Source organism: Apostichopus japonicus, chromosome 8, assembly GCF_037975245.1.
Source record: "Apostichopus japonicus isolate 1M-3 chromosome 8, ASM3797524v1, whole genome shotgun sequence".
NCBI lineage: Eukaryota > Metazoa > Echinodermata > Holothuroidea > Aspidochirotida > Stichopodidae > Apostichopus > Apostichopus japonicus.
In genome coordinates, this window is record NC_092568.1 from 9,142,307 (window position 1) to 9,163,964 (window position 21,658).

General features: G+C 36.2%; 1 protein-coding gene and 1 non-coding gene across 2 annotated transcripts in view; one reads left to right on the forward strand and one right to left on the reverse strand.

Annotated features, from left to right (window-relative positions):
* LOC139970911 (galanin receptor 2a-like) overlaps positions 1-14,407 on the forward strand; it is a 40,267-nt gene extending 25,860 nt beyond the window's left edge. The window contains exons 2-3 of the mRNA XM_071976978.1: positions 2,463-2,838; positions 10,276-14,407. Coding sequence (XP_071833079.1) covers positions 2,463-2,838; positions 10,276-11,049 — 1,150 coding nt within the window. The 3' untranslated portion in view covers positions 11,050-14,407. The remainder of the gene's footprint in view (positions 1-2,462; positions 2,839-10,275) is intronic.
* Positions 14,408-21,213: 6,806 nt separating this feature from the next.
* Positions 21,214-21,286, reverse strand: Trnat-ugu (transfer RNA threonine (anticodon UGU)). The gene has a single exon. It is a non-coding gene; the product is annotated as a tRNA-Thr (tRNA).
* Positions 21,287-21,658: the final 372 nt, after the last annotated feature.

The window sequence follows — 21,658 nt, forward strand, 5'->3', positions numbered from 1 at the left end:
CTCAGCGCAGCACATGGAGAGAGTTATCTTTTCGAAACATTAGCCAATGAAATGCCTCCGACTTTCTCAAGTCCGTCCAGGGGAGGCAGACCATCTATCCGGTTACTACTTTTTAATCAGTTTGATCATTGGACAAATCTGTGTATCCACTTACGCAAATGTTTTTTTCATTTTGTTAATATAAATCTGATTAATATATAACAGATTTCCAAGATCAGTCCACAAGAAAAAAACCCAAGACTGATGAGAAAATCTAGAAGGTAAAGAGAAATAAAAATCCACACACAAGGGATGAAACATGAGAATATTGTTCTGGCTGTTTTCTTATAAAAGCTCGGTCCGTTCATCGACCTAACGGATTATAATTTTGCAAGAAATAATTCTTTTCATGAACAGTTATCGTGTGTTACCTATAACCAATCAAGAGTACTATGTATGATAAGTGATACTTCAGCTATATATAGTCAAACAGACTTGGCTTTTCCCCGTGATTTATTAGCTAAACATCTCATATTATCTTTTATAATTAATTTTGGATAAGAATTTTCAATAAATTTTCGCTAGTTCTAAGAATCTGTCTAATAATAGATGGATGTCTAGAGCTCCAACTGCCATGTTCCCTAAGATGACCCTGCGGAATACGTTGTATAATTCGAGTCGAATGGTTACATTGAGGAGATGTTGAAAGTGACACCAGTAAAGTTTAATGAACGCCGTTAAGCGCAGTGATCAAAGCTTGTAGATCGGAGAATATTTACAATTTCGGCTGTCCAAGGGGACAAGACAACCGTAAAGCGTAGGTGAAGTTGTCTCTTAACAACAATTCGATAGCTTTCCCGTTTTCATTTTGTTGAAATAGAAGACGCAATGTTATAAGTGAGATATACAGCTGGTTCATTATAACAACAGAGTCATGTAGGGAGGGATAAGAAAAAAGAAAAAAGAGGCGCTTAACCAAAATAGTCTCGTGTTACGAACGTACCTTGCTCATTTACATTTTGCGGGTATTGTTCATCTAAAACAGACGATATTCAGAGGCAGTATTATGTTATCAATCATAGATAATCCGAAAAGTACTAACTAACGGTTCACCAAAGTACAGACTTATCTGAATTCACAGATTGAGATGAAAATGACATCTGACATTTACCACAAGCAATTCCTACTTGAAATGTTGAACATAACAAACGTAATTGTGACGTGACGGATTCACTTTGTCCAGACTGCTCAAATTATCTCGTGGGGCCTCTATCGCTGGGTCCTGTTTCCAAAAGAAGAAACCCCTTCCTAACCATTACAGGGGTAACCATATTTGAGACCATTTACGCAGATAAATGTAGTTTCACTTAATACAATATATTTTAAATTATAACGGAAAACTAGAGGAAAAAAAAACGAAGCATAAGACAATAACATAATACCCCGCAGCAATATATATAAATATATATGTTTTATTTTTTTTTATGTTTCACAAGTGGGTTGTAACCTATTTTACTTTGACGGAATGTTTGTTTAGACTAGTATATAATTTCTAAATGGCCATCAATGGCACGAGCTTTATCCAGTGATATACAGTTACGTTATAACAACTTCATGTTACATCATTGTGGTAAAATATTGATTTTCATTATTAAAATGGACCCTAAGACTTTCACATGCGCATAGGCCTATTACACTCACACTTTTCCTCGCTGTGCTCCATCCATATACTGACACTTTAAAACTTGGTTAACTTGGTATATAAGCTCCAATAATGGACAAGGCAACAACATTATGGACTCATAAGGCATGAAAATTGAAGAAAAAAAAACATGGACAATTTTTGTTGAGTTCTACTAAGAGAAAATATAGAAGAAGTCCAACACTATTGGTAGGCCTATATATGGACTCCAGGTTGACCCTGATTCAGTGTACCACGTTATGCGTTTTGTCCAAGACTGCAAGGTCTAAACTCATGCTTTGGTTGTCCAATGTTCCTCGTATAATATGATACGCTCTATAGGTTGGAAAATATTCATGGCACAGTTGTAATCCCTGCAGTGGTAACTTATAATGACTAAATAAAGAGAACATTCAGTATGGATCTTATAAACACATGAAATATTAATTTTATTATATGTTTTATATTTTTTTTAATATTTATTTTTTTATATATATTTTTTATACTGTATCGTGTACAACAACCCATGAAATCCCTATTTAATTTTTAGTGGCAAGGGATATCCGGAAGCATATACATCTTCTCAGAGGGGGTGTTACCTTATCCGTTTTGTTCCTTGTGACCTGTTCTGTGACCCGGTCCACTTATACCACTGAGGATTTCTTTTAATATATAATTAATAAACATTATCAACAAATATATGAAGGAAAAAAAAAACAATATATTTGGTTAATATTTTAGTTTAATCGTTCATTCCGTTTTCATAATTTTCTTTCTTCCCTTTTTCTTGATTATTTTGCAGGTATTTAGTGATAGTTCATCCTCTGAAATCGCGTTACTTTAACACCAAGACTAGAGCGATGAGGAACTTGATTATCATCTGGACATTACCATTCTTGCTCTTCTCCCCATATTTTTACCCCTTCAGGGTAGAGCTTTACAGACTAATTGGTATCCATGGGGTCATACAACGGTCCATTTGTCAACACACTCTCACAAAAGTTGCTCCAAACTTCGAAAAGTTGTACCGGGTTTTCCAGTTTTTGATGATTTTTATAATTCCTGTGGGAATGCTATGTTTTACTTGCGGCAGTATTGCTTGGCGGTTGCTGTATTACACAGAGGACGATAAAATGTTGAAGAATTCTGTCAGGAAAGAAGAAAAGGGGCGAAGAAGGGTAAGACATTAAAAAAAAATTAAAATGTTCTTCATAGTCTTAGAATAAAATATTATAATTTCCCTGAATTTTCAACCCTCAATTTCTATGTAGGAGGTATTAAAAACATCTCCTTCACTTAGATTTTTCCTGTAATCCCATCAGTGCGACGTTTCCTTTCGGATACAGCATTTTTTTACCTCGGCCATATTTCCAGGGGCTTGTTTTCTTTGCCATTATTTTTAATGATATATATATTAACCGTTCTTCATGTCTGGGAAACGATAAATTGATTAAAAAACTAGGCCGTGTAAAGTACCTTTCGAAGAGGATTTGACAATGAGCTATTTATATCAGTGAAGTCCATTCGTGAGTATGAGAATTCCCAAATCTGTTAGAATTTACCCCAAAACACTGCAGGTTTGCTGATTTCCCCTGGTGATGCTGTCTCGTCGATATATCAAAAACAAAATATGGAACTAAACATTTAATGTACAACCGAATGCTATCTTCGTAATAGCAAAAGTCATAAAATTTTGTGCAGCATGAACAATGAGTCTCTCATTTGCCAAACTGCTGTCAAGAAAACCCCTTTTCTTCCCACGTTGACAATCTCTGCATTGGGAGCCACATCAAATCTGCTATATAAAGCGCTTCTTTATATATTACTTGTCTGCCGACTTCCTCAACCCCTCCCCCCCCCCGCCCTCTCCACTTCCCCTCTTCACATGTATATGATATTTGACACGCCGGTGTGCGCCCCCCCCCCCCGTTTCAAACTTTGCCTTACTACATTGGAGACAAACTGTCACGTATTTTCACCTATATCAACCAAAATGAGTAGTTTTGATAGCATAATAAAGGATCTGGAAGCCGATATGCGAATTGGGGGAGTAATTCATAACAAATTTACCAATCTCTTTGGGGGCCATTTTTCATTCTTTCAATTTAGGTTGGAATTTATTAGAAATATATATATAGAAATTATTGTTATGATGAGAAAGTAAACTGATGTTAAAGATGAAATGATGGTGGCATATCACTCTATTTTGTTTGAAGTCAGGAACTGAAAAACTGACAGGAAATGTATAGGTAACTTTACAAGTAAGAGAGTTAAAAAATTAATGTCTATGGAACAGAGTTCTGAACTGTAACCGAAATATAAAAAACACTATGGTGTCAGAAGTGGGATTGGTCAAGAAAGGTACAGCGTTGTTGTGTGTGGTTACCGAAAGACAACATCGTCGTTTTTAATATATTCTTCGAATTCCAATAATTGCATCCTTTTTTTATATTAATTCTGTCCGATATTTTTTTTCTTCCATCTGACCCAAGCCAATATGGCGAGGTTAACTCGCTATATGACGCTATTCTGGTTTTTGCTTAAGCTTTATTTTGTCTAGATTTAGAATTGATTTTTATCTTGTGTTTCTCCTTTAATCATTTTTTGCATTATCGAATAAATGTGGTCTTGCAGTGTTTCCTTTCCGTGACAAAGTGTCTCCTCGTATTTCCCTACAGTCAGCCGACACAGTTTCTCGACTGACTTTACACATTATATATAAGAGTCGACCTTGCCAGAGATAGTTAAGTTGTATAAAGAATGAAATAGTTACAATCATTTGCACTTTGACAGCTGTACATACAGAACGGATGAATGGGTGACGTCTAGCCTCTCGTGTTTATGTTGACACTCAGCGATTGTCGCTTTCATTTAATCTTTTGTTTCTATAGGGGAGTGGATCGCTGATTAAGAGTGATGCTAGGTAGAAGCACCATAGATGTCTGTGCAGTAATGATGGAAAGTTCAATTTACAATATTCTATTACTTAACTTAAAGTATATAGGGAACCTGCTGTAAGGAATTTGACGTAATGTATTGCTATGGGAGTTATTTTTCTCTCGCCTTGCCTCTCAAACCAAATATTATAAAAAAAAATTACTTCTGCTTGTCAAACATAATTTTGAGAGCATTTCTTTCAATTTCTAAAGCAATCTCCGCCCCGTAATTGATAAACAATTATATTTGTTCTACTGCCCTATATATTTTTCTCCTCCCCCTCCCCTACCCCCTGATCCAGATTGAGCGTTTATGCTTTCATTTTTTAATAACAAATGTCAAATTTTAAGTAAATGAAAAAGAACAAAAAATCAGTTCGAGGTTTGTAGACTTTGTAAGAGTTTACAAAGGAGCAATTTTCAAGGTCATCAATATTGAGTCGGAATTTTAGAACGCCAAAAGTTGCTCAAACTGTAGAAAAACTCATTTCTTAGAGGTACTAGTATTCAAGATGTATTCTTATACATCGATGAGCTTAACTTAATTAGAGGCAGCATAATATACCTCTGGGAGGAGAGTGATTGGAACAAGAAAACGGAAGGAGTAGATTTGGGGGAAGGGGAGGGGCAGGGCAGAGGAGGGCAAAAAGAAGGGCTTTAGTGTCTTCTAAGCGTCTCCATGCATGTTCCAAAAGTAAGTAGATGGACATAACTGACCATAATAAGACTGGTATAATATTCTTTATAAAGAAAATGCTAAATTTTGGACCAGTGCAAAACCTGCAGTGTATCTTTGAGGTGAAAGATTGACTTGTTGTTTTCGGTATTAATAACGTACCTACCTTTGGTATGTTATCCATTGCTCATACATTATAAAGGCTTCCATTCAATTTCTGTTGCTATAATATACAGCCTAGGTTACATACGCATACGTCCTGATCAATGATAGTCAACACCTCTTCAAACCTTGGCTCCTATACACTGACCATATATAGACCTACACGACAGCATGTCTCTTTGAATAGCCTATACACGTTGAAATATCAAATATTTTTCAGGAGGCTATAAGTTAATATAGGAACATTTGAACTTGTCCCCTTGGGCAAAACTCTTTGTCGAAATGACTTCACACCCTTTATATTATGTTAGGTGCAAATGAATAAAAAGAATAACATGCGAACATTCTTGAGGTCATAGTCAATCTGCCTATTTTACATTCATTGTATAACATGGATAATAACTTAGGTACGTACGTGTGTTTCAAATAATGATGTCACCTATAAATTTAGTATCAAAAGCGAAACAGGCCCATCTGGTTAACTTCTCGAGACTATTAATTGTTCATAATAATATAGAAGAAATAATGTATTGCAATAACAGCGTGTGTTATTAGACATGAAAAGTACAGACGAACCAACAATTTATGATACAAAAGAAGCACGCAAGCCGTCGTTTTTATTTTTATTTTTTAACTCTTTTATTAGCAGAATTATTGAGGTATATAATCAATTATAAAGTAGTCATTATTTCAGTGTATCATCGTTACAGACAGAGGCATACCAGATTATACGATATTAAATTCCTATATGATATTCTAGTAAGTTTAAGATCTCGTTAAGAGAACGTTAAATTCAATTAACCCGCTGCCGTGGTAATAAAACTGAGACTTCGGGGAGCTACTAAGGGAGATTAATGGGAAGAAGATAAAACTAAAAGAAGATTAAAATGTTTAATGAAAGATTAACTTGGCAATAAATCCTCATTAAAGTTACCACCTGGTACTGATATGCCGCCATCCTTACGCCTATCTACGGTAGACGAATCAATAACGGGATGGTGGTCGATCGTTAGCATCTGTAAGGAAACATTCAGTGCTAGATTCACTCCTATAGACGAGGATCTAGAGCAGGGGCCAAAAAGAATCTTTTAATGGTAGTTATAAGTACAACCTTGCGTGTAGACCTATGAGTACAGACCTAATTTATAGTCCAAATATGCCTCAGAATTGAACAATTTCGAATCTAAAATTCGGGAGGAGGGTCCCCAGACCGAATCCCCTGCCCACATGGAAGTCTGCTAAACGGTCGACTTCCTCTACTAAAATCCTGGATAAGACCCTGCAGAGCTCCCTATATGAAATATTCCGTAGTTTCTCCCGAATAGTCAATACACTGAGGTGTAAGCTGTACCTGTGTGAAATCAGTAAGAAACGAATAAAATATTGTCTTGTCCTCCTAGAAAATCTCTCCACTCCCCTCCCCCTCCCCCTCCCCCTGCCCCCTCTCTCTCTCTACTCGGTCTGCAGCTGCTTCTTCCAGTGCCACAACATTGGGAACGTCCCTTTAAGTCATTAGTACGGAGAGATACCTAGGCTATAGTTAAAAAAAAAAGAGTGCTCATTATTTCCTGATACGTTTCCAAGAAAACTTACCCAAGATAGAACCTGGGCACGAAAAGCAAAGATCCATTGAATGTAACAAAAATACCGTTTGAATAGTCATGACTAAAGGTACCCGTATGATGTAATTAGATCTAAAATATTTTATGAATAAATAGTATACAATTTATATCGTGTTAAATCTACGAAGCAAGTAAGAAGGTAAAACTGGTTAAAGTCTATATAAAATCTAGACATATACTGTATATGAATTTCTTTTAAAAAATATATAAAAAACATATATATATATTTAATCGTGAATTCTAAAATATTTATTATCAGCTATAGGCCTATATAATTTGTTCCCAAAGCATCGTTTGATAAAAGCTTTTAAAAGCTTAAAAATGGCTTAAATATTTGGACCTCTCCATGATAACAGCACGGTTGAGTTGTTGCTTATAAACTTAACAACTTTTCCAATTTTTGTTTTAACTTTCACTCTCTCTCCCCCTAGTTTCATGTGAAAGTCACGTGAATGTCAATAATCTGACTTTTAAAATGGTAACATTACTTTCTCGGAATACGACAACCTAATTCTGATACCAAGAAAGAGGTGTGAAGCCATCTATTTACACGCGAGAGGAATTAGTTCTGTTGAAAATTAGTTGTTGATAAAAGGATATGCTCACTTATATTTTAACAAATAATAATGAGTCACACATCCTTCGAAACCAGAGGCAAAATATCTTTAATCCAGGTCTTTTTATATTCTTTTTCTTTTCTCTTTCTTTTTCGTTTGTTATCTCAGATTTAGTTAGTAGGTCATGAAAAACCTATAGTACATGTGAATGCCTTTAAAACCATATTTATATTAATGACAGCAATGTGGTTATATGCATGGGGAAAAGATCAACAACATATAATGTATTACGATTGATTCGTAATTCCAGAAGACTGGTTTGTAATGGAAATCATACCGTAATGGAAGTTAACACCATTCTATAATAATGAAGTGAATTAATGTCCTTAACAATATTCTTTATGTGTCTACTGGTGTATCCCATAGTCACACACGTACGTCATTGGCGATATACAAGGTTAATCATGTGGGTGGTCCATGTATGTCATCCGCCAAATCCCCTGCAGCTTGTAAGTTACACATTGCAGTGCATGATGATACTTTACAGCTGTACGTAAAGTGGCACTCACCATGGTTACCTATAGCTACACTTGTGGCCAATGGGACGGAACTGGGGTTGGGGAGGGGGAGGGACAGCATGAGTAGGTTATTGACTAGACATTTACCTCGTGATGATGCAAGCCGTTGTCTCACAGACCAAGGATAGTATACGTTGCATCATTTTGTTATGTTATAACTTGACGATTTGGTTACAAACGCGAGAAGCATTTTTTTATTAAATTTTGATAGATATAAAGGAAGGGAAAGAGTCCCACTGTAAAGATGATCCCTGACAACAACAACAACAAAAAAACGAAAAAACCTGTTCTGTAATAGCAAAAGCTGGAGGGTTTTCATGTACAAAGATAGATTCACTCACCTTCAATTACGATTCAAAAGAAATAAATAGAAAGTTTTATTTTGAAGTATATAGTATCATTGCTAAACTTAGACGTCTTTACAAACACCCACGGTAGAGTGTCTACACTCAAAGCTACTCAAATTTTATACTAATGGATCAAAACATAATTGAAAATTAATCAAAACTAAGCCACTGTGATCCCAGATTTCGGCGCTCGCAGATAGATAATTACCGGTTAATTAAATCACTTTTCTTCCCTTCTGACAAAATTTATACCGCAGACGCTTTTGTAAAATTAGTATGTCTAATGTTAACTTAACTAGCCCCAGTGAACATTGAATTTACGATATTAACAACTGTTTTTGTTTTTTTGTTACTCGGTATTTCAAAACGAAACATACTCGCCAGAGACTACACGAGAACTGTGATGTGGAAAGTATCTTCAGCTCAACGTGAAAATGCTATTATCTATGTCACGTTGATGTTTTTACCTCAGCGGGAATTTAACCGAAGAATTACAATACCATTGCTATTATTACACGTTGGCTTTGATATTCGCCATGAATATTCAATATATACATGAGCAAATTATTCATGGCGCCATAGTGAGGATAAAACGTGAATCTTTGTTCCACTAAATTATTAAGTCATTGAACTTGATATCGTGTTACATTTGGGATAATGTTTTTACTATTCTTATTTATTTAGTTTTTTTCCTTTTCTTTTCTGAAAGTTGTTTTTGTTTTGTTTTTAAAAGTACGAAATGCAATACTGTCAGTCTTGATCAACGAAGCTAAAATATTCTGTCAAAGAATAAACTTTTTTTGTTGCCAGTTTGTTGTGGAACGTGACTGAGTTCTAAATCTCCTTGAAAATCAACGTACTGCTTTTCTCTATGAACAATGTGATATGAAAATGAGAAAAAAATATATCAGTGCTTTATTTATTTATTCTTTTATTTAATGTATTCATTTTTCCTTGAGAAAAAGAGACTTTTTAATGTAGCAGGTGCAAGTTTTTAACTGCAGGAGAGAATAAACACAGCGCGCATAATCAAGATGAATTTAAACTAATTTACGAATTAAAAACTTGATTAATGACAAAAGCGTTTAATGAAGAGTACATTTTGTTGCTTTCCGAATCGGAATTCAGGCTGAAGGATAGACTCGGTAAGATAGGAGCCCCTGAAGAAATATGTATCATGGTTGGAAAACTGTATTTAAATTACCGTTTGGAAGTTCCCGTCTTTCTGTTATCTGAGGTGCGAACTGTCCTAGTATGCCTATAGTATGTATGCGTGTATGCATATGTGTTATGTATGCATTTTATGTATGTATATTTGTGTACGTGTGTGTGTCTTAAAATGAGGTGACCAAAAAAACAAGAAGATAACAAATTTAACATTTTATCACAGCTCAAAGTATACTTGAAGGCAACAGAAAAGAAATAAAACAAAACATCAGATAAATATAATACTACGGAAAATTACGTAAAGAAAACTTGTCACTTATATATAACCGATGAATTGCTTCTTCATTCTATAATAAATGTATATATAATGTATATATATCCCAGTTGACTGCTCAGAAGTAAAACCATCCTATCTTCTTTATTATATAATACCCCCCTCCCCCTAAAAAAAAGTAAAGGATTCTCCGTTTATTTTATGAATATGTCTTTGTTTTCAATTCCAAGATATCTTTATATTTTTTATTTATAATATATTCTTTTAATTTCACTTTTTTTTTCTTTTTTCTTCAGGTAGCCAAAATGGTGCTGGTTGTAGTATTTGCATTCACAATTTGCTGGCTCCCTCACTATATGGTCAGCCTCATTGCTGGTTTTACCCAAGTCTTTGCAAGGAGTAACTTCATCTTCATCCAAGTCTTGGTCTACACCTGCGGTTTTATCAATTCGTGCATGAACCCTATTATTTACGCTCTCATGTCGAGAGCTTTCAGGAAGGGTTTCTGGGGGATCCTGACCACCTGTTGTCCGCGGTATCGTCACCTGGTCGGAGGCAAGTCTCAGAGACGGGATCCTGGACACCAGAGTATGAGTGCAGTCTCAGAAGCCGTTAGCCACACGGTGACGACAAACCATCAAAGCCGTAGGAAGCCGTTCGTCAGGGCCGAAATGACTCAAGTTACTGGTGCTTCCTCCGACGCCGACGATGATGATATTTGTCTGAAAAAGATTGATAATCGTCCAAATAATGAGTACGTCAATAGCGGTAACGGGAGACCCATCGACAACAGAGAGGACCACACCGAAAAACGGGAAAGATTATTAAACAAATTATTGGATGAATCGGACGATAAAAAGGGCGCCAATTATCCTGCCGATAAATCGCCTGAAATTAGAGATACTTCAGAAAACAATAACGGAAAACGTGATTCGTTACCTGTGACGTCAACAAATGGAGAAGTGACGTCACATGAACAGGACGCAGTTGTTTCATCTCCTCCTCTTTCTCCGACTAGTCCAACATCGACGTCACCCCCAGGATATTTCGAAACGCAACCTCTGCTTTAAAAAATCAGTCTCTCTCCATGGAGCTATTACCGAAGCTCCATGGTCTCTCTCACAACACGAGACTCAGCCTTGAGTCCGTATACTCGTGTTTCTAGCATGGTGGTTGGTTGTCTGTTCTCGTATTGGTATGTAGGCTCGTGTAATTGTATTCAGGCAATTTAGAAATCTAGTATAAAGATCGTACCAGCACGAGAGTCAAAATACTTGTACTCATGCTTAGTGTCTCAGTGTATACTCATACACGTCCTCAAACCAAAGGGAATTCTATTCGTTCTCGGCGGACTCCATGCTGCTGTACTCGTAGGACAAGCCTGCCTTCTAAAAGTATTTCAAAACGGAACAAACATCAAAAAGAATATGTGTCAACGAAAGAGTTGACTTTGTGAGAATGTATATATATATATATATATATACATTATGCCAATGAGGAGTTGCAAGAACCCATCTGGCCGATACGACACGATCACTGTGTATATACGAAAGCTTCGGAACCAAAAATAGCTGTCGATTCGACTGTAGGAACGGACAGCACTGAAGACAACCGTATACTTAGTCAAACCAAAGTGACTATGTTGTAAGATATATCTACGTGAAATTTTTATTCTGAACATCTAGTAGCCTTATGCGATGTTTAAAGGTGGTGGGAAGATTAATTTTGAACAGATATATATATATATATATATAATAAAGGGTGTAGTAAGTTGTGTTACTTTAAAATACAAGACCACACCACATTATTCACATGTACCATAGATTCTTGTTAGGCCTATGTGAATTATTCCCGCCCATACACGTGTTTTTTTATGTTGTTTTTTGAGACTATGTATCAATCGAAAACTTGTCAACTTACATACAGATTTATCTCAATGAGTTGAAGTATATATACTGGCTGCAAAACTGTAATTAAAATGTTGGCTTTGACAGATCTTCTCCGTTACTCCATGTTACCGCTGGTAAGATTTTCTTCTTATAGAATGAATAAATCATTTTCGAGCACTGATTGGTTTTTTTGTTTTTACAATATATAAACGGCTATTTATATACTAAGGTGAAAGAGGGCACTCTTTTGTCATATATATATTGATAAATGGTGTGAATAAGACATTATTTTGTTTGAAAAACAAAACATAAAACTCGACAGAAACACGAGTGTGATAACATAAGTCGGATAACGTAGTAGGCCTATATATAATTGTATGCAAGTAAACAAGCGTTCAATAGTGAAGATATTTTATGTCAACGTTTGCTCCAACACTATACGCTTTTGTGTATTGAAAAAAGAAAATACAAAAGAAAAAGGCTCATATTTTGCTATATCAGTAATCTTCCTAAACCCGTACATCTTATTTGGCATTTTCAGACATATTTTACAAAGTTACTATTTAAAGTTTACTAACATGTCACGGCTGTTACCATGGGAACGCGACTATAGCTCTTCTTTTGTTATAGTCTTGCAGATTTATGTTATTGGTTGATTCGTTTTGCTTTGTACATGTCAATTTTAATGATTAGAAAACAGATTTTTAAATTGACCTTTAATTAATGAAGTATTGTTTAAATAAGATCAACACTTTGTATATACAATTATCGCTTTGAAAGAAAGTAAAATAAGAAGAAAAAAGTAAATAAAAACTTGTAGATAAAAGATAAAATCATATTTTGGAAATGTCAACATTAGGGAAGTTTAGAAAACAATGGAGCTATCTGTGTCGATTACCTCGTAATTATTTTCTTTGTTTTTATGTTAAATACTTTTGTCGCTTTTTTGTCTTTTTATTTTAACATATGAGGTGTATTTTGTATTTTGGAATTTTCGGTGCTAAGTAGCACGATATATATATATGTATATGAAAGGTATAGCGCGTACAGTTGCAAATCTCATTCTAAAATAGCCACCAGTCACATTGAGGTATGATGTCATGATTCAACCAGCCCGTTGCTAGGTGACTTAATATGAATTGAAATATATGTATTGAAACTGTATGACAGTAGATAACCTAAAAGCAAAAAAAAAATGGAGGGAAACCTCTTTTATAATGCTGAGCACCGTACGTTTTGTATAAGACTCCAGTAATCTGTGTGATCAGATAACGAATACATCAGTATATATGGGGAAAGGAAAGGAACCATTCTGATATTACGCACTAATGAACGGTGCCGTATTCATTGAAAAAGATTATATATTGTCATCGAAGGAGCAGATTGCAACGTGGGAGCCACCATATATATCAAGGGCGTAAGAACCGGGGGGCTAGGGGCGCCAGCCCCCCAGTGAAAGATATGGAGGGGCGGAAGTATCATTCCGCCCCCCCCCCCGCTTCGCAAGTCAGAAAACCCCTTTTTCATTTCCAAATGAGAAAAAAATCTCATTTAGAGCACCAAATTGCATCTAAGGCCAAGGTGAAAATGCAAAATTATTTACAAAATGGAGTGGGTGTTGGAGTGTGCTATATTGCACCAAATTGCATCTGAGGCCACCTGGAAATGCAAAAAATTTCCAAAGCCGGGAGGGGGACACCCCCTCCCCTTAGACCCCTCCCCCAGGCCGGCCATCAGTCTTCAGCCCCCACTCAAAAGTACCTTCCTACGCCACTGATATATACGTTTGTGGAGAATTCTTACTTTTTGAATTTCTTGCTAACATTTCATTTTCATAAACCAGTATATCATCTCCCCTTTATAATCGTCAGATTTACATTGTTTGTTGCACCACTGGTCATGTGCAGGGCACAGCTTCAACGCCATCTACTTAGGGCGCTAGAGTACGGGGGTGGGGTGGGAAGGGGTCGGGCTTGAGATGCCCGATGAGGGTATGAATAAGGCAGTTTTATTTGTACTGCTACTTCCATGGTATTTATACCACATGGTGATCATTGGTTGTAGGGTAAGTACTCCGTCATCCATGAGCTGAAATCACATCGCAAAACTTGATAGAGATCCCGGCAGTGGACAGTATAAATGCAATCGGGCTGGTGTGACGTCATAAATTTATGACATTATATTGAATATTCATGAGATCCATAAGCTTTGTTTAGATGAGAGAGCGTCTGCTTTACTGTTGCCACACAAAATACAACAACAACGAATCAAAGAAGAATATTAAATTATGTATAATTCTATATAAGAAACTAAGTTACAAGTAAATTTTATAACAATCGCGGGGAACTACATTTCAAAGAAACTGTAATGATGGCGTCATTTGAAATTCTGTTTCAATGTTTAATGAAAGTTTTTGATGATGAATATGTTTGCAAAGGAACTTCCGTTGTAGTGGATTTAAAAATGATACGTTTCTGTTGAGAAATTTAAAATTTAAACATTGTACTGTAATAAAGCATGGTTATCTTTGGCGAAAATATCTTCAATTCCTTCTTGAATTTTAATTCCAACTTCTTTTCGTATACCTTCAAACTGGGCCTGGCAGAAGAAACTAAATTAACGTGCATCAATCTCTAAGGTTCTGTCGATGATAAATTGTGTACCATCTGGTCAGACGTTACTAAAGGCAAGTATACACGCTCAGGGAGCTGTATAGAGGCGAAAGTTTCCTATCGGTGGGTCAGGCCAGTCAACCTCGGAAGAAATAAATCTGCGACGAACACATGGATTTCTTAAGAGCAGGGTTTTCCTAACCCCCCCTCCCGCCCCACGAATTCCCTGTGGATGTCAGAGTTGTCCACGACCCCCCCCCCCAACTTTTCGAGACACGATCTGAGTCATTATTATACTAAAATACGCATAACAGTGCTTCGTAAAGTTCATAGTGTTATATTGTAGAGTGTGTCGATAGGTACGACTTTTGTACATTACTTAATTATATGATATATCAGATTTTAGTTCAACAAGAAGTACTCTAGTTTTGACTTTCAGAAACGTCTCACGAACCCCCTGGGATGGACTCACGCACCCCCTGTGCACCCCAGTTAGGGAACCCCTGTTGAAGAGTGAGAGTACGACGGCAGGCAAAATAATTTTGATAGATAACCGAAAATTGGCAACTACTGAAATATAGTGTTGTGTACCCATGAAAGTATGACCTCCATGGTATAACCAAACATCGATACAAAGTTAGGGTTGACCGCTCGCGGTTTTTCCAAATATGTAACTCGTTTTGAGCCAAATTATGCTCCAATTTCTCCGGATTTTAGTGGTAACAAAAAAAAAAAATGAAATAGGGATTCATACAGAAATGACTATACTTTCTTGAATTTCTTTCTTGAATTCATATAAAACGAATAATGTATTCAAGAATTGCATCATTGCAACACAACTATGTAGACATATAACATATACTGACAAATAAAAGCTATTGCTCAGTATTTCATTTGTAAATAAAGAAACTGTTTGCTGAAGTGAAGCTTGGACAAATGTCAAATGTGTTATTTGGATTGAACGAAGGTGGATGCTGGATGCAACTTAGGGGCGAAAATCGAGAACTAGAGATATACCACCCCTACTCCACCCCAACCCAACCCCCTCCTACCCATCCCTCCAAAGAAAAAATAAAGTTCTAATCGTTGGTGAACTTTCATACAACCAATCCCCCAACTTTCACCCAGGCTCCTCTCCTCCCCCCCCCCTAGGTGTGCAATGTGATATACCACCCCTAATCCACCCCAACCCAAGCCCCTCCGACCCATCCCTCCAAAAGAAAAAGTAAAGTTCTAATCGTTTGTGAACTTCCATACAACCAATCCCCCAAATTTCTCCCAGGCTCCTCTCCTCTCCACCCCCCCCCCACTGTGCAGTGTGTAAATCTTTCACAGTTGTTTCATCATATATTAGTGTGTGTAAATACGGTTACATCTTTATGTTCCGACGTCTCTATGTTCCGACGTCTCTATGTTCCGACAAAAAGAAATAATTCGGGACATTTTTTTTTATTAAAAAAATCGTTTGTACCAAGAAAACAAGTTTTCAGACCCAAATATTTTTGTGACCCCCAGGCTTCCCTCCCCCACTTCCTTAATTTGTTTTCAAATTCCCCCGACTGAGCCCCGAGGTTGAGCGGGCCATGGCTATTGCCCCCCCCCTTTGCGCAGGCCACTGCCCCCCCCCCAATGGTAGGCCTACAACATATTTTGGTCTAAATCTAAACACATTTTATTCGTATATTGATTTGGCCCAAAACGATTTTGTTCCCAAAAAATTTGTGTACAAACAAATTTAGGGTCACAAGCAATTTTCGGTCTCAAGCACTGTTTGGGTCATAACAAACTTTGGGTCACATTTTTTTTTGGAAACAAATTTTGGTCTAAAAAAATTTGGTCCGAAAAAATTTTGGTCCGAAAAAATTTTGGTCACAAAAATATTGGTGTCGCAAAACTACTTTTCTTGGTACAAAAAATACTTTACAACATAGAAATAAAAAAAAGTCCAAAAATATATTGGCAAATATGAAAGATTGTAACAGTGAGAGAGAGAGAGAGTAGTTAAAGACAAAGTATATTCATTGATTTTTGTTGATCATAAGGGTAAAGGGGTCGTCTCCTCCCGTCGCTGCTAAGGTTGGGGGAGAGAATAAGATTCTTTCCCACACCAAAAATTGATCGTCGTTTAATTTGAGATGATACGCCAAAATTTTGATCCTTTATATTTCCACTTTTTATAAAATAAAATAAAAATGTGTCATTCATGGAAATCTTCGAAATAAGCGGAAGAAATTTTGAGATGAAATATCGGTACAGAAAGTCGAAATTTCGAAAAACAGATGTCGCGATTTTGAGACTATAGTCGAAACATGAAAGAAAAAGTAGAGATTCGAAATCAATTTGTTGTAATTTCCAATGTTCTTATTTGAGGCACCGTTGCATCTACAAATCTAAGATTATCATGGATAAAACTACAAACCTCACCGGTTTCCCCATCTTCGACCTCCATCTTTTGATAGCTTCGCACGCCACTGGTGACTGTTAGTGAAATGTGAATTTTAACAGGCCATAACTTTGAATACTGTGATAGCTTTTGGCTCGCATTTGCAACATATTCGACAATATCAGTGAGTGTAACCTCTGCTAAACTTGCACCACATGTTTCATGCGCACCCCAAACGAACAAAATGGCGGGAAATCGTACAGTCGACAGATAATGCGTAAGAAATAGCTTTAATTTATTTCTCCGGTTTTGTGTGAGTTTGTCATTTTTTGTATCTAACATGAAGGGCTTTATCACAAGTGAAGTTTAGATAAAGTAAAGCTGAAGGGGCCGCAACTCTCACTTTAAATCCTTTGCTACGCCACTGTAGATGAGGGAGCTGATACAAGGTTTTCTTGAACTTTTTACTAGGTGAAGTCAAACGCAAAGTAGAGCACCAAAGGCGGTGGCCACGAAGCTATCATAAACCGGTGAGGGAGGAACGTGGACAATTTGGGTCATTTTCACAAAAAGAAGTTTACATTGTTGATGTAACGGCAAACCAGATTGCGACATACAAATTTTCAATATTTTATCACAGAGTATCGACCTTGTGCTAATTTTCGACTTATTTCGACCATTTCTGGAGTTCCTTGCAAACCATAAATTATTTCGTAATTATTTGTTTCAAAATTCCGACTTACTTATGTCAAACGTTAGTCTATATTCTCCAACTGTTCACATCTTGTCTGGACATTGTAAATATGACATCTCCATTTCTATTCGTTCCTCAAAACTACTATTGTTTATATTTCGACTTTTCTCTAAATCTTCCAAGTCGCCAACACCAAAATCATCTTAAAATATCCATTTTATACCACAAACAGCCTCTACGAAATTAGAGATCATCATATGAAAATACATTATTACAAAATCATTGCCCATTAAAGAAAAAAATGAACCACAGTGAGAAAAGTATTTTGAGAGAATCTTCTTTGACAAGTCGGCTCATTAGGCTTGCTAATATTACATTTTTTGTTTTTTCTCCTTCTTCGCCTTCATATAATTCCAGTTTCTTATCTTTATCTGATCATACATATCATATAGCATACCTTTATGGTTCCACATCTCGTTGGGTAGTCTTACATGATAAAACGTTGAAATCTGTTTATTTAATTTGTTGGGTTTTCGTTACATGAATGATTCACAAACGATCATCTGTTAGTTTCAAATCACAAAGTATTATAACAATTCAAAGTAGTTTTTTGTTCGTACCAGCAAGATGGTCTCCTGTATTGTAAGCGGCAGTAAAAGAGAATTTTGTTTTAGATTGTTCATAATTGTGCTATGGCCTTCTAGTTGGATGAGGGCAATTTCAAACAAATCTTTGGATAACAAAAAATTGCTCCGAGTTTTTTTCTTTTTGTCGGAACATAGAGACGTTAGAACATAGAGACGTCAGAACATAGGGATGTCACCGCAAATAAAGGTGATGATGTTATAATGGGCGACTTTAATTTTCCTGACATTAATTGGATAGATGGTTCCAGTGGTAGGAAGGGTCATAACTTTCTAGATGTTGTGCAAGATTGATTTTTACATCAGCATGTTACTTTTCCTACTGGGGGGGGGGGGGATAACATCCTTGATCTTGTCTTGAGTTCTGATCCAAGCAATGTTTGTTGATTTGACGGGTCTAGGAAAACTAGGAACTAGCGATCATGATATACTAGCTTTTGATGTCGTTTGTAAGGTCGTAAATTCTGTTAGCAAGGGAAAAGTCCCAGATTTTACGATGATCAGATACAGAGGCAATTGAAACTTTACTAAAGGGTACAGATTGGATTCATTTGTTAAGAGATATGAGTGCTTCTCAGTCTTGAATTTGTTGGGTTTTCGTTACATGAATAATTCACAAAAGATCATCTGTTAGTTTTAAGTCACAAAGTATTATATTAATTCCATGTATTTTGTGTCATGACACCAAGGTTTTTGTTCGTACCAGCAAGATGGTCTCCTGTATTGTAAGCGGCAGTAAAAGAGAATATTGTTTTAGGTTGTTTATAATTGTAGTATGGCGTTCTAGTTGGATGAGGGCAATTTCAAACAAATTTTGGATAACAAAAAATTGTTCCGAATTTTTTCTTTTTGTCGGAACATATATAGAGACGTCGGAACATAGAGACGTCGGAACGTAGGGTCACCGCTGCACCGTAAATACTCTTTATGATGAAAGGTTTATGCTTTTTGACAAAATAAGTAAGTCCTGACTATCGGGTGACACACCCTTCTCGACTTGCCATACTTGTAAAAGATATCATAGATAATGGTGTAATTTTTCACACACACACAAAAATAAATCGGTGTCACTTGTCAGAAATGTAGCCTATATGGAAACAAAGAATCGTTTGTCCTAGATGGTATCCTTCAACTCAATGCTTACTATCAACTACTAATAGCATTACAAGGATTTCTGACGTTCAAATTACGTTCAACGTTCCAAATTTGGTGTAATAAGAATGCATTGAAAACATTAAGGTGACAGTGAATTTAAATTGTAATACGAATCTATCAAGAAATATTTTCAAAGAATATTTGATAAGTTCATATCTCTATATCTCTCTATATATGTTGTATGTTACATTTTATCACATCAACTTCTGGAAAGGAAGCACCGCTTGTCATCTTCGAATAGCTATGGTTTGTTACAATTATCGAAAATGATCGAAAAATGATAACATTAGAAATAAAATAGAAGTGGACTCCAACAGAGCAACATGTCCATCAGACATAAGTGAAAACTAACCAAGCAAACACACTCACCGGAATCATATGGGAATAAACGATTTCATCCACTTCTTTCTGAGCCTTCGCAACAATATCGAGTAACATAAATCGTGCTTTTCTTATCCAGTATAAAATTTCGAGTAATCGTTGTAGCTCAATATGTATGTATGTATGTATTTGTATGTATTTTAGATCCTCCTGCGAGCAGGAACTCACGGAGTAGCCATCATTAGCTTATCAAAGCCTCAAGCTGACCGAAGTCAGTCTCTTACATTCATATTTAACGTCCATGATTATGAATTGTCAATTGCCAACAACTCTGTAACTGGACGACATACAATTTGAAGACAACTTCCTGAAATGTTAATTCGTAAATCAGCGGCGTGCTGAGATGAATGCACACAATACATGGATTAGCTATTCACGTGGGGTGGATCCTTCCATTCCTATACACGAACCTTTATCCTACTTCCCTTAAAGGGGATACAAAACCCAACTATCATATTTAGTTTGTATGACAGAGATCTCTTGTAAAGAACAACAACAAAAACTGCTAAGAAAAATATTTTCCGTTCGGGACATACCCTAGTTTTATAGTTGTGTCTACGAACTAGATTTGTGAGTTTAGTCTAAAGTTTGATCTAAATTCATATATATGAATGTTCTAAGCAAAACAGTCATTCAGTACATAACGCTAACCATACAATAGTCCGCACAAGTATAACGCAAAGATCAACACATTTATATAAATGCTCTAGATATATGTGGTCAGAGCAGAGATGGAAAAAAAAAATACAAGAGTTGTTATTTCAATGACATTTTGAAGCTGATAGTTGACGACAAGACAACGCTATATTTCAATCAGTAATCACAATTCGAAAGTCAGCGGTATTATGGTCACCAAATATGCTATAAATTCAGATAATGGTCACCCATGATCAAATTTCAATAAGCATTTTACTGCCATTCTAAACGAAGTTATCTACACTGAGATATGTACCGTTGAATTGTCTATTTTAAACACTCTCAAATATCTGTGAAAACGTAGAAGATTAAATTAGAATCTACAGGAATGAATTTTGAAAATGTTTATCCCTAAGTTAACATGTTAAAATTAAGGAGATAATACTGTTGACTTTCAACCCGCTTATGCGACTAATAGGCCTGCGTACTTCAGTTTAACTGGTCAGGTCACATGTCGTCATAGTCACGTGACAATGTTTATTCATGACTGGACTATAGTTCATCAGCCATTTTCCTAATACTAATACCTCTCTAAACTGTACTCCAATATCATGCTCTCAAAGCACTGGTATTGACAGTACAAACAGTTCCTAACCTTGATCTGATAGAAACATGTTATTCATACTGCTCGTACTGACAATACGAGTGCTCTGAAGCGGGACATGCCACTACAGTATACAAACAAACTGTCCGAACTGGGTGTAATTCATGAGAATGAATATTGCAGAACCAAGATAGCTGTTCCACTGAACAGAAAATGAAAAAAATGAAATCACATTCAGCCTCCAGTGAGATTTGAACTCACGACCCCTGGTTTACAAGACCAGTGCTCTAACCACTGAGCTATGGGGGCGGCTTACTGTCTGTTATTTTGACATTTAACATTTGCCTTTGGTCTGCGATAAGCTTCATTGGCTAAATTCTTATTTGAATGGTCATCGGTTCTTTCTCTGTCACACAGAAACTCCAAGAGAACAAGAATTCTATTTTCCTGATTTTCACCGACAATTTGGAGTTGTTAGTTGAAGTTAAAACAACACCAGTCTTTACTTCAATATATTGCTAGTACAACCATGGGGGTAAAAACAGACCTCCATGGTAAAACTAACAGTAATCAATTGCTAGTAACACCGCTCGCTCGTAAAACTAAAGTTATTGGGCGCGTCATAATCACGTGACCATAACGTTTACTCATGATTGGTTTTTCCATCAGAATTAATATTCT